Here is a 14634-nt window from a genome sequence, read left to right as displayed (position 1 = left end):
CAGTAGGAAGGTGCAGCAGCATTGTTCCATTGTTCCTTGGCCCATGCTCTGTGTCCCAGGGGCCAGAAACCGCCCATTTGAAGCCTTGAGTGAGAGGAGAGCCCTTATCTGCAGTCTCATCTTCCCTTCTGGTTCCAGAGTCTTCATGACCTCCACCAGCACTGTCAGTAAAGCTTTCTGGCCTACGGGAACTGTCCTTCACTGACAGATACCAAAGCCAGGGGCAGTGATTGATGGCATGACTCCATAGTGCTGAGCCCGTGCTCTGACTTCCCCCGCGCCTGAGCTCCCACCGTCTCAGCTAGGGAGCCTCTACCTTGGCGCTTCCGCGGGGAACGAGCCCGTCAGGGCTGCTGCTGCTCCAGGGTCCCCTGGTGGCCTCCACCTTCCCGGATGCTGCTTGTGTCTGCTTCTCTGCTCGAGAGAGCAGACGCCTCTTCCATGACCAGCCAGACCCTTTCGCCTATGAGCCACGCTTTGTAGCTTTTTTCTTGGAATTCAGTTCCTCAGGTCATAGCTTTGTGGTGCTGCTCTCCAGTTGTTCAGTGGAGCACACTACCTGACATGTAAGGGACAAAACAAGAGACTACGACAATGCCATCGATAGCAGCCTCTGTCTCTGTGTCTCTCTCTCCCCTGTATTTTCAAACATTTTAAATTATAAAAATATTTACGAGGATTAGATAAAATACTCTGTCTACTTTTCCAAGGCAAGCTCAGTGAACGGTGAAGTCAATAGAAGTATGTTTAAGTCCTTCAACTTAAGTACATATGGACTTTTATTATGATACCACGTAGGTGTTTCTACGTAGCCTGTCTCACTGACAAAGCATTATGAGTTCACTTTATTTTATAAAATTCCGGGCAAGGAAAACTAGCAAGCCGCAGCAGGGTGAGAAGAGCGTGCAGAGCCTGGCTGCAGTGGTCTGCGTGTGCTTGCGCACTGAGACACCCACACGTGCAAGTAACTAGCTCTCAGCTCGCAGCACGGGGATCTCCATTGAGATGGTCTTTTCTAGATACGACACTTAAGCAAAATATAAAAATTAAAACATAAAAAGTAAAAATATAAAATCAAATGGAACAATTTAAATGAACTAAAATCCAATGGGACAACTGTTCCACAATTGGAACTATTCTGTGACACCAAAACTATTATGTGACTATGGTGTGCTGTTCTAATTAGAGGCCATGAACTCTCTGTTCCACAGAGAAGTCTGTTTTGCTGGTGGGATGGTAATAATTTTCAGATCAGGGTTGTGCACCAGTCATATGAAGGTTACAACGGAGCCGTGAGCTGTTTCTTAACCTTCAGTGCTGTTTTCCCTACAGAAGCCTGAGGTACAGAACAAGTGGGTTCCTGTGTATTTCCTCCTCAGGCCCTCCCACAAGATAATTAGATCCAGTCATCAAAGTCATGGCACTGCTGGGAAAAGCCTGCTAGTGAAGTTCTTTATAAGCAGCAAGGGAAAAATCAGTCATTGCTTTGCTTGATACTGTGTCTGACTAGTGAAGTTCTGCCGGTGACGCTGACCTTTCTTTGAATGCAGGTGACGAGGCCTTCGAGGCCCTCCCCCCAGCCCTCCCACCGCCCCCGCCCCCGCCCCCTGCGAGGCACAGCCTCACCGAACATGCAAAACCTTCTGGCTCCAGTAGCCGCCCTTCCTCAGGACAAGACCTCTTCCTTCTTCCTTCAGGTAGGAGGGGGAGGAAGAAATTGTCTTAAGGCAAAGGTATTTCTCCCACCACACTATCAATTCATGGTAGCAAGGAAACTGCTGCTCGGTAAAGGGTAGTAACTGGGTGGGTTTGTTTTCAGTTGATTGATTTTAAAGACAAAAATATCCAAGATGGCAAGAGCAGCAAGGTCTCACGGATCAAGAAGTGGCGCTGTACGGATGTGTCATTGAGATACGGCCTTAATGATAACAGAAGCCATTCCTGAAAACCAGAGTGGCAAAGTGGTTGATAAAAGAACTGGGGGCAAACTGCAGGCTCCCTGTCCCTTATTGCCAAACTAAGTTTTAAGTAATAGTCATAATGTCATAATTTTTAAAATAGGAAATTTTGAACATTAACGTGAATAGATAATGTTCTCAGGCATAAGAGCTTTTTAAATATTTTGTTGCTATTTTTTAATACTTTATTTTATTTATATGAGAGAGAAAGAGGCAGATAGAGACAGAGAATGGGAGCGCCAGGGGCCTCCAGCCACTGCAAACAGACTCCAGAAATTTGTGCCACCTTGTACTTACAGCTTATGTGGATACTGGGGAATCGAACCTGCGTCCTTAAGCTTTACAGGCAAGAGCCTTAATAACTAAGCCATCTCTGTAGCCCTTTTATTGCTATTTTTAATGTTCTAATACAGCCACTCAAATTATTATTCATTAAGGAATACAATACATTTGAATTACTGTTCTTTTAAAATTTCTGACGAGACTAAAGTTAAATGTTCTGATTGCATTTATCAAAATTATCAGAATAAAGGAAATACTTTCATACATTCATTACTGTTTTGCTGATACCGGCATTTCTCCTATTAATGATCTGGGATAAATGCTGTGATGTACTTGCCTTCTTCTATAGGGTGAAAATATTCTAGCTGAACAAGATGTGACATAAGCCCCATTACATGAAACCTCTGTGTGGTGGTTCTGTTGGAAACTGTCAAGATTTCTAAGAGCTACATGAGAAAGAATATTTTGTATCATTTTACAAAGTGCTTAGTTCATTATATTCCCTAAAGAAATACAGTGGATGATTTGACATAATTCTTCACTCAAAAAATTGCACTTCATGAAAGAATATGTTTGCTAAACTAAAGTTCAGTTTGGTGGATTTAGAACCATAAAACTAAACCGAGGTGGTCACCCACTTTAACCCCTGTGAGCCCTTCCCACTGTCACTTCACCACTGCGGAGTCTGCAAATTCTGAGACCTGTTCAGTGATAAACGTATTGTATGTATTACTGAGATTTGAAGAAATATCGCCCCTAGTTAAAGACACAGGGTAGACATTTTAGGAAAAGAGGTTCCATTTTTTCTCATGGCACCACAGAAAAACCTAAGACCTGCCTGTTCATTCCAGCCTCTGTGCCCTGCACTGCCGAGCCAGCTCCACTTGGCACATCCAGCACAGTGACCTCTCTGTGGGTACAGCTTCAGACTGCCGAGCTGTGCTCTCTGCCCAGGAGCCTCAAGACTCTAGTCCCGTCGAAGCGGGGAAGACAGAGCACTGCTTCTCCTTTGTTTCTTATTTGGGGCTTTCATACAAGAGTTATTTTATCAAAATTATAGCTCCCACAACTGTAAATGAGCTTGTATTCTGGACAGGCCAGTCAGACTGTAATAAAATCAGGAATCTTCAACAAAAGCTTAATGGTTTCCTGCCTTAAAACCCACGGCAACTACTGACATATGTGTGCTTCTTTCTGTCTCACAAGAAAAGTCATTCCTTTGTGTACATTGGTTGAAATGGGCCCTTCCCCTGCAGCTGTGTGCCAGGAGCTAAGCTTGACAAACAGAGCAAGGACGGCTCTAAAATCGTGTTCATTCTGCTTACTGAGGTCTCTGTGTGGCACACCCAATGTGGGATGTGAACAGCAACCTTTCTCCACCATTCTTCACTACTCCCCTAATCGATACTCTGTTTTGAAGTCCCTGTCCAATCTTAAAGTCTAAAGTTCTAAAAGCAAGCAAAATTGACTGTAGTAAAGATGCATGGCATTCTCCCATTTGGAGGCATAAGTCCATGGCAAAGGACTCAAGGTATTGTTTGTTGGCTCTGCCTTACCGAGCACTCGCGTGATCTCATGCCACGTGGGCTTTGCACTCCACTAGAAAAGCCAGAGAGGTAATGCCACTGCAGTGTCATACCCGTGTGGAGGGCAAGCTCAGCTGCTACAGGATGGAAGGACAGGAGTGAAATTCTCAAGTGTGGTCTCCATACCAGCAGCATCTACATCTCCTGGGGACTTTCTTCAAAGTTAAAAATCAGGAATTCACTATAACAGGAACTGTAATTAATATCTTGCCATATGTGTTTGCATAGCCCTGGGCTCATTTTGATGCAGCCTCACATTGCAGTAATTCTGGACTCTAGATTATTCCTGAGGAAGTGCAGCCATGATACTGAAGGAAATCTCGACCACCCCAAGGATGCATACTGCCTTAGAGGGCGCAGAACAGTTAGCCCAGAGAAGAGAAGACAGAGCTTGGAAATATACTGTGGTGATCCTCTCCACGCTGCCTGCCCTCAGTAACAGTCTGTAAAAGGATCATGTTTCCTACCTGTTCCCTTGGAGGGTAAAAACATGACCAACAAGAACTGTTGGCATGGGAGATTTCATCCATCATCTGAAGAGCTCCCTGCATCACAAAGGCCTGCTGCGCACTGATGGCAGTGAGCTCTCCCACTAGAGGACACTGGGTAGAGCACTGCGCTAGAGATCTGTGAATGAAGACTGAGGGCAGCAAAGCGGAAGAACTTTATGTCACCTGCCTGTCGTCAGACCGCTCTTAACAATTAAATCCTACATTGATGGGTTCTTGTCAAACTTTGGTATAGCCCATAAATCTTCTAGTTCATATGCAATCACAGAAGGAGTGTGTCTTACCCATCAATTTTACTTACATATTTTCTTTTTTTATTATTATAACTTTTTATTAATAACTTCCATGATTGTAAACAGTATCCCATGGTAATGCCCCCCACACTTTTCCCTTTGAAACTCCACTCTCCCCTCTCAATCAGTCTGTTTTATTTTGACATCATTGTCTTTTCCTCATTTTATGATGGTATTGTGTAGGTAGTATCACGCACTGTGAGGTCATGGATATCCAGGCCATATTGTGTCTGGAAGAGCACATTGTAAGGAGTCCTACCCTTCCTTTGCCTCTTAAATTCTTTCTGCTACCTCTTCCACAATGGACCCCAAGCCTTATAAGGTGTGATAGAGATATTTCAATACTGAGCACTCCTCTGTTACTTTTCAGCACCATGGTGCCTTCTGAGTCACCCCAACATCACTGCCCTCTGAAAAGAGAAGTTTCTGTAAACAAAAGTGAGTGTAGCCTTAATATATGGGTATGAACATTAACAGAAGGGTGAGCATAGTATATACATTTATCCAGACACCAGCAGATGTTACACTCCTATGGCTCATGACTACCCCGTTGTAGGTTTTCAGTATCAGAGTTGTTTTCTCTCCCATGGAGCACACCTCGAGTCCAATTAGAGGGCAATTGGTTTCCACAATGACAGATGTGCCACTATTGCACCTGTTGGCTCATTTGGCCTGGCTGCCCAAATATGAGGCTTGCAGTGTCCACTGTTGAGTTGATTTCTCTCTCTCCCATTGAACTGCATGCAGTATGGCTTCTTCCAGCTTTCTGTCAGCTGGTCTACATGGAGGTGGTTTTCAGCTCACCTCCAGCAGGATAGTATGTGGAGTCTTCAGCAATTGGGCCTTACCATCTATTCCTGGTGGGAAACCAAGGGCCTCAGCAATGGCAGGTAATGTTTTAGGTGCATCAGGGGCCTCCCTGGCCAATAACTCACTGGAATGTATCCCATCCCTGGCACTGAAAATTTTCTAGTAATAATCTGTCGGTCCTGAGTGTTCCATATTTTCTACTCTGGAATAAATTTTGGAAGAATTTTTTAGATAGTGATAAAAAGTAAGAATTAAGAAATAAAATTCAATACTACCTTCTCCCAAAGATAATCATGGGTAACTTTCCTTCTTTCCTTTGGTTGTTGGTTATTATTGTTTTGCCTGTGCATTTTAATTCATACTTATGCAGATTTATTTTACATACTACATACAAAAACCTTTCCCACATGCCATCAGTTTCATTCATCTCACTAAACAATTTGTACAAAATATTACATTTAACTTCTCAAAATATTCCTATGTAAATAATACATTGGTTACGGTATTTTATTCTTAATAATTTCTTTTTTATCTTTATTTATTTATTTATTTATTTGAGAGCAACAGACAGAGATAGAAAAAGACAGAGAGACAGAGAATGGTCACACCAGGGTCTCCAGCCACTGCAAACGAACTCCAGATGCATGCACACCCTTGTGCATCTGGCTAACATGGGTCTGGGGAATTAAGCCTCGAACCGGACTCCTTAGGCTTCACAGGCAAGCGCTTAACCGCTAAGCCATCTCCCCAGCCTGATATTTTAATCTTAAGGATAGACATTAACTTTAGATTTTGAAGCATTTACCTTAGAAAAGCTTTATTGATTTTCACAATCTCATGTTGTCAGAGGATAGCTGATAACTATAATACTCTGTGTAGCAATTCTTGTACACAAAATCTTTTCTTGAAATCACTAACACTTCCAACTTTATGATTACTTACAGGGAGCCTGGTTTACCCTATACCTAACCAATAGCAAATTAGTAGAAGCAAGATATAACATAAAGTGGCTGTGCAGAACCATAAGTGGTTTTGCTATTCATAAGAGTTTAGTGTATCTTGCCCCATTTCAGGCTAATAGTTTAATGGCACAACATAGTATAACTGTATATTTTGCTAACCACTTACGGTATATTGAGACTTTTTATTTTTATTTTTTGCTTAAATAGATGTTGAGAAATAAGGTTGCGGTATCTGGGGTGGGGGGAACCTTTCAAATTGCCTCTACAGAAATAAACATGTATATATATTTTACAAGCCTCACCCTCCTCTGATGGTGTGTTCAGAGGCATTCAGAGTATCCAGGGACCTATGTGCCTTTTACTAAATATTCACATCTGTGTCTGGAGCATTTTCATGTCTGAGCTACAACCACCACATTGGGTCCTTGTTTTTCCTGTAACAACCCAAAAGGTTAACTTGCGTCACACAGAAGTTATTTACCTTTTCACTATTTTTCTAAAATATTTCAACAAATTAATGAGGTTGGCCCATCAACTCTTAGCCTAGAAGCTGAGATTTATTGTAATCTTCAAAGTAATAAGAACAAGTAATAAGAACAACTTCCTTGGCTAAGTCACGAAGTCCCCAGCCACACTTGTGGTAATGACCTTGAAAAAGGCAAACAAAGTCTCAAGAACTAACGGCTTTGGATGTGTCCTCAACTTACTTGGTCCAAAGTTACTATAGAAATAGGCAAATTGTTAGTATGTCTTCTCTTAGACTCACAACACAATATCAGACTCACATGAAAATTTAAAATGAAATGATTTTCTGTCTTTTCATTGTTTATAACCTTTGCTTATCTGTTTATGTCAACAATTTAAGTTTCACTGACTTTGATTTATGAAAAATCTCAATCTGTAGGGTTTATTTGAGTAGTTAAAAGTTTGATAACATGCATGCTATAATCCCTAAGTAGTGTGCCTGTTTCCATCTTTGCGTTAGAAGATAAGATTGCCACCACTGAAGACAAGGCCCTGCCTTCAGGAGAACATAGGGTTAAGTCAGGGTTGGTACTAAAAGGAGAGGGTTAAAAGAGAGAAACCCATGGAAGACATTCTAGCGCTGAAGTAGCGTGAGCCAGAGATCCCAGGGTCCCCTTGTCCAACTCAAGTCCATGTAGTGGTTTTAACATTCAAGCTTTTAGTCCAAGTGATTGAATATGCTAGCACTGATGATCTCTTTTTCTCTCTTTAGTTACAGTTAGTAAACATTGCTATCATCAGTAAAACAAATTTTTACGTGTACAGTTTCAATGTCCATTCTCTGATTATCACAGTGATTTTTAAATAAAAGACACACTTTACTGTATATACTCACACTTTATTTTTAGCAATAACACGTTTTGGTATTTTTAGAAATTGAATATACTATTCAGTGAGGCAACCTGCAAGCCTGATTTTTAGTACATTTGGGAGGTATGGAATAGTGCTATTCATGTAAGCACTGTATATGTACAAAAGTTCTTTTTAAAAAAATATTGAATTATTTGAGAATGACAAGATGAATGGGCACTCCAGGGCCTCTTGCTTCTGCCAACAGCCACCAAATGCATGCACCACTTTGTGTATCCGGCTTTACATGAGTACTAGGGAATCAAAATTAGGCAGGCAGGCTTTGTAAGCAAACATCTTTAACCACTTAGCCATCCCCTCAGCTCTGTGTAAAAGTTTTACATACATGACTTCAGTTAATCCATATAAATCCTAAAGTTTAGCTCTGTCCAAAGCTTAAGTACATCAGATGATTTGGTAATAAAGACACATTTTGTTGTTGTTTTTTAAGACAAGAGTCATTCAATAGAAAAGACAGAGTGGAACATAATGAAAATTTAGAAGCAATTTTTATCAACAATGTTATAATTAAATTAGTAACCTGAAAAAAGAGTAAATACAAAACTTTAGTCCTTATTATTCAGAAGTCAATGGAAAGAAGCATGTTTAAACAAGTGGTGTATAAATTAGAAAAATAGTCAAAGCAGAAAGTGGTTGTTAATGGTCATAAAATTAGTTGGCTAATTTATTTTTGAAAGCTGTAGTCTTTATAGAAAATCTCTGTAATGTTTTTCTTCAGCTTATTGACAGAAATCATCGTTTTAATTTTTTTAAAATCTTTATTTTTAAGATCCCTTTTTTGACCCAGCAAGTGGCCAAGTTCCTTTGCCTCCTGCCAGGAGACTGCCAGGGGAAAATGTCAAAGCCAACAGGATGTCACAGGACTATGACCAGCTGCCTTCATCATCTGGTGAGTGACCACAGGAATAACACCTTCCACAGTGATTTTTCCCTGTTATTCTCCTAATCTTATTTCTAAGCTATTTACTGACAATTTTATACATGTGTCAGATGCATTTTGGACATATCCCCTATTTCTTTGTCTTGTCCCCACCTCCTTCTTTTGAACCCCTTCTTCCCAGGAAGTCTCTTTGTTACTTTGATGTCTGTGTGTGTGTTGGGGGGGGGGGTTATTTGTTTGCCTAGTTAGTAAGCTGCTTTCTAATAAAGGTTGTCTTAGTGTCCCATTTATTATGCAGTGTTAGCTTTGACTTAGCTCGTCACCATGATGCAGTCCCCTCACAGCTTCTTCAGTCATCACTAGTGAGTTTAGGTGCAATATGTGCCACGTTGTAACCTGAGGGACCACTGTCTCTTCTGGCCACAAAAGGATGGAGACACGATCCAGTGCAGCACAGGAAGTTTAGGCAGCAGGGAGTGTGGGAGCTCACAGTAAGGCTGCTCCTAACCTTGGAGCGGCAGGCGCATTGGTTCTGGAGTTTCTCAGGCCCTGTTGGTTTGCTGCTGGCAAAGGCTTCTAGTGCTGGTGGCATTAGCAGTTTAAAATACTTGTCCTCCAGCACAGAAGTGGTGAGTGTTCACTTGGAGGTCAGAGAACATCAGGGGTCCCCCTCTGTCGCTTATCACATGTTTCCTTGGGATGAACTCTTCATTGATTCCAGGACCTGCTGCTTTCATGAGCACCAGCTACTCTCCAGCGTCTGCTTCCCACAGGGCTAGAATGGCAGATGTATGGCCATGCCCAGCTGTTCACATAGGTGCTCAGGAATTGAGCTCAATGTTGTCAGCGCCCTCAGACCCTCATGCTTATACCATGAGAGCTCTTAACAACTGAGTTTATCTCTTAACCCTTAAACATTTTTGATCATCCCTATTTATTTTTCAAATTCGAAGCTTTTGAAGTACAGTACAAAAGATGAGAATACCCTGCCCAGTTTGCTAGTCTATTCCATGGAATCTGTATGAAATTGTTTACAATTAAAATTAATTTTCTTGGTCTGGAGAAATGGCTTAGAGGTTAAGCACTTGCCTTTGAAGCCTAAGGACCCCAGTTCGAGGCTCAATTCCCCAGGACCCACATTAGCCAGATGTACAAGGGGTTGCACACATCTGGAATGGCCGGAATCCCTGGTACGCCCATTCTCTCTCTCTCCCTCTTTCTCTCTCTGTCTGTCACTCTCAAATAAATAAAAATGAACAACAACAAAAAAGAAATTGTTGGGGAAAACATTTTTTAAAAAATTGATATTCTCTTATGAGTACTATCCATTCACGGGCAGCAGTATTACTGGTTTCCCTTTGAGAAACTTATCAGCAAGAGACTGATCTAGAACCCAAATTCCCCTCTTTATATTTTCTATAGATTTGTATTTTCTGATACAAAACTTCACTATAATCCAGATACAGTATTTAAGCCACCATGTTAAGTTTGTTCAGCCTGTTGACTAATAGTCAAACCATCTTTTGTTTTCAGTTTTTAGTATCAGAAAGTCCCAGCATTATAAACTTAAAAAAAAAAAAATGTAGGAAGAGATGCTAGAAAATTTCCCAGAAAAGTTCTTCTATGACACAGGTAGAAGAGAGGACTTTTGAGGAATAGTCTGCCATGATATCATTTAACTTACAGATATACTTACATCTAACTATGGACCTCATAAGACTTGCTTAGCCTTCCTCTTTTCCCTTTTAGATAGGGCTCTGCTTGCTGCTCCTGAATCTCCTGTATTTCATCTTACTTGCAAAAGGAAATGTAGAATCAGGAAGTGAATATGTTAATTTCTCAAAGTACTACATTTCTCCACAACTAGATAATTCAGGGTTAGCAGTTTTTCTGCCACCATAAAATAAATGAATAAGTGAGTAAATGTATTTGTAAAGGTAATAAAATAGGACATAAAGACATACTTAAGTGCATAAAACAGTGAAATTATACCCTTCTCTTCTAATCTCTTCATGTGTATCTTGCTGTTTCAATGGCATCTCTCTTTATAAACTCCACAGATAGCTCACAAGCACCAGCCAGACCCCCCAAGCCTCGGCCTCGCAGAACTGCTCCAGAAATTCATCATAGAAAACCACATGGGCCTGAGGCCGCGGTGGAAAATGTAGATGGGAAAATTGCAAAACTAATGGGAGAGGGTTATGCCTTTGAAGAGGTGAAGAGAGCCTTAGAGATCGCCCAGAACAACATTGACGTGGCGCGGAGCATCCTCCGCGAATTTGCCTTTCCTCCGCCAGTCTCCCCGCGTCTAAACCTATAGCAGCCACAAGTGCAAACACCGGGACGCAAAGCAGTTGACATCTGTCCCCGGAGTGTGGAAGAGAGGAGAGCATGCAGTTCAGGAGCGGAGGGCCCCTGCTCAGGAATCGTCTCGAGAAGGAGCCCACAGTGCAGCGCGCAGAAGACGGCTGCTCACTTGGAGGTCCGTGTGGTCTCCTCAGTTTTGCTAGCCATATTTTTAAATCAGGGTTGAACTGACAAAATAATTTAAAGACGTTTACTTCCCTTGAACTTTGAATCTGTGAAATGCTTATCCTTGTTTACATGTTGGCAGAGTTGCAGTTTGTTTGTGTTTTTGATACCTGTACTGTGTTCTTGACAGACCCTTGATAGAGTGGTCAGGTCTGCTGTGACATTCCCTGGTCCCTGTCCCCATCAACAGCAAAACCACCTCTTTATGTTGACCTCCATCCCAGCCCTGCTCCAGATCCAGCTCCATTTCTCCCACTTACACAATGCCCTAAAGGTTCTGAATTTCAATGTTTCAAAGTAATGCAAAAAAAAGTGTGTGATCTTCACTACTGAGTGTCCCCCACCCCCGCTCCCGCCCCCCTTTTGGGAACCATCACTGTTGAAAGATGGGAAAAACCTGAATGTATAAAACATTTATTTGTCAATAAACTGCCTTTTATAAGGGGTTTTATATGATATAAAGGCATTTCCCTTGTTAATTTCAGTTTTCTAGCCTTTAATTTTTCATATTCAACATCTCTGTCATCCCATGATGCTATGAACATCTAAAAGGTTAGAGTGGCTGCTGCAGACATGGGAGGAGGTGAGATGTTTATGGCAGACACTGCAGGACTAAAGCAATGTAGTGATAGTGGGTGCCCCTGGCATGCTGGAGGACTAAAGCAATGTAGTGATAGTGGGTGCCCCTGGCATGCTGGAGGACTAAAGTAATGTAGTGATAGTGGGTGCCCCTGGCATGCTGGAGTGACGCTCAAGAGGGCAGGACGAGGCCGCTTCCCCAGAGTGTAGAAATCAATCTCCAGATGAAATCATGGGAAAGCTCTTCCCTAGTATGTTCTGTTTAAATAACAGTGGCTTGTTTTCTCCTACCTCTGGCACGCACTTCCTAAGAGTGAAAATACAAGGGCTTTGATGTATTGTTAAGTGCCATTGCTACTGGAGCAATGTTATTTGCAAAATTCTTCAGTCTTTCTTATCCCATTAGCGAAGTAGCTAGTCCATGGATGATCTCATTCATCTCGCCACAGTGCTCCATCCAGTCAGACGGAAGAAGCTAATTTAGTTTTGCCTTTTGTTGCAAAATGATGGTTCTTCAGAAACCATTATTACTTTTAATAAACCTAAAAATATTTATTGACCATCTACAATGTGCTTGGCACCTATAGACACTTTTAAAAGCACAAACTAACATGCTAATTTCAACATAATGTTTTTATTCATTTTTGAGGACAAGAGTTGATAACAGGTGAAGTATAGGAAGTTGCCACTGGAACTTTCCAGCAATTTCCTTTTGCTTAGAGGAAAATTGAAACAAGACTATCACTATGTGCTGAGCCTGCAGCAAGCTTTCCAAACGTGGACTTACTCATGGGTTCATGCATGTTCCTGCCACTCCTTCACCTCACGTCCGTATGATGCGCAAAGACGGGTCAGCTACGGAGTTCCCATCCTGACTTGAGATGACATGAAGAACCGCCCAGTCACATGGTGAAGCCAGTATCGGATGAGGCTCGTGCGTTGACCCAGGCTGGCTCTCGTGGGATGAGGCAGGATTTGAGGACTCCCAGGCTTTTCATAGTGTTAATTTGCTCAGGAGACAGAGCAGATTATGTCCCTGGAGGGGATGTTTTAATTTGCCTTCAATAATCTCCTCATCAGGAGGTGTGATTACAGGTTTTTATATTCTCTCTAACATTGGCTCTTTGTCTTTGACTTTATGGATGACACGCTGTCACGAGTTTTCACCTGTGCTGTTCAGACTCGGATTACGGTGCAGGAGCGCTGTAGACTGCTTACCCTGTGACCTGCCAGTCACAGGGACGGTGTGGTGGCAGCGCTGCCGCATCGTCCTGGCGACGAGGAAGTGGCATGAAACGGGACCCTGGGAGCCACAGCACGCGCTCCAGTTTTCACATACGATGGGAATTTTTCAGCAAGAATTTAAAAAGGAAAGGCATGAAGATAGAGAACATTTGGTCCCGAGCTGCAGCATTTTCAAAATCTCTACCGTTAACTCCGTGGGAGCCCTCAGCGTTGTCCCTGACAGGCTAACAACAATGAAACAAGCTACCGAACGCAGGAGACAGACAGAAGCTGTAAAGTACTCACGAAAATGCACAGTCACCCATTGCCTGAGGCACGGCACTCAAAAAGAGGAATTTATTTTAAGAAATAAGCCTAAATATTTTTCATGATAAAAGTTTCTACTGGTATTTAATGCTTTGAAATGACCCAGGCTTGATTCACTGTGACCCAGTGAGTCAGATATTCCTCTCATCTCAAAGTGCTGAAGTAAAGATTCCATCTAAGCTAGTATTTAATGTAATCCATAAGATTAAAACAAATCATGTTCTGGATATGGAAGGAGTTAGGGATTTATCCTCAATCAATGTTACTCTAGCTAGTGTATTTCCAGAAATTTGTTGATTTTTTTTCATGCCTTGATATCTGCTAGATGACACAGCCACATTTTCAGAAAGGAAACAGCATTTTCTGTTTACCGTGGACTTCTTGAACAAATACAGCCCGCCGGCCTTGCTGCCTGCACAGAACCTCATCACAGCCTTGCGAGGTCTGCTTGTTAACTCAGTATTCCTCACACCAAGAGCACGTGGAGATTTCATAATGTGAACTTGACTTTTCAGGACCATCCCTACAGTTTGAACATGACTTTTCTGCTCAGAGTTTCAGCTCGAAGTTTAAGTTTGCACTGAACAATCTCATTTGGTTTTCAAATATATCAACCTGACAGATTTGGAAGTAAATTACAGTTTATTTGAATACTAATGCAGGTACTGGAATTTTAGTGCTTCTAGGAAAAGGTTCCAGAAAAGAACAGCAATAGAGTGAAGGGTTTTCCTCCCTATTACTACTTTATTATTTTAAATGCATTTTTAAGTGTGTCTATTGTGGCAAAGTAGTTATGTGTTCAATTAATTTATATTCATTCTTTTTCAGTTCTGGTTATCATGTAACCTCAAGTACTTTAACTGTTCTTTGAAGATATTTTATAAAATGAATGTTAACAAAATGCAGAGTTTGTACTTAATTTTTCAAATCACCCCAAATATGTCTTTCAGAGCACTTCTTTATGATACCATGTTTCATCCTGGCATGTAAGACATTGAAAAGATAATTGGACATAGGGCTGAGCATGCCCACCCTAGATGTGTTAGTCACTAAATGCCAAATCCACGTGGCTTTGACTCAGTCTATTAAGTAATTGCCCTCATGCTATCAACCTGAGAGTCAAAGTTATTTAAGGTTCCACATATTAAAAATATCTGGCAAAGTATGGATATTGGGGGGCTTAGCAATTAAGGTGCTTGTCTGCAAAGCCTAAGAACCCAGGTTTGATTCTGTAGTTCCCACGTAAGCCAGATACACAAGGTGGCACATGCATCTGAAGTTTGTTTGCACTGGCCAG

At 41.6% G+C, this 14634-nt stretch overlaps 1 protein-coding gene across 4 annotated transcripts in view; it reads left to right on the top strand.

Annotated features, from left to right (window-relative positions):
• The window catches only part of Cblb (Cbl proto-oncogene B), a 167267-nt gene extending 153029 nt beyond the window's left edge, over positions 1-14238 (top strand). For all 4 annotated transcript variants that reach the window (XM_045146999.1, XM_045146998.1, XM_045146997.1 and 1 more), the window contains 3 exons: positions 1551-1697; positions 8565-8684; positions 10736-14238. In XM_045146999.1, the coding sequence (XP_045002934.1) occupies positions 1551-1697; positions 8565-8684; positions 10736-10995 (527 nt within the window). In that variant the 3' untranslated portion in view covers positions 10996-14238. The remainder of the gene's footprint in view (positions 1-1550; positions 1698-8564; positions 8685-10735) is intronic.
• Positions 14239-14634: the final 396 nt, after the last annotated feature.

The sequence above is a fragment of the Jaculus jaculus genome, chromosome 4, assembly GCF_020740685.1.
Source record: "Jaculus jaculus isolate mJacJac1 chromosome 4, mJacJac1.mat.Y.cur, whole genome shotgun sequence".
Classification (NCBI taxonomy): Eukaryota; Metazoa; Chordata; class Mammalia; order Rodentia; family Dipodidae; genus Jaculus; species Jaculus jaculus.
The sequence above is the reverse complement of the archived record's forward strand: the minus strand, read 5'-3'. Positions and strand labels throughout refer to the sequence as shown.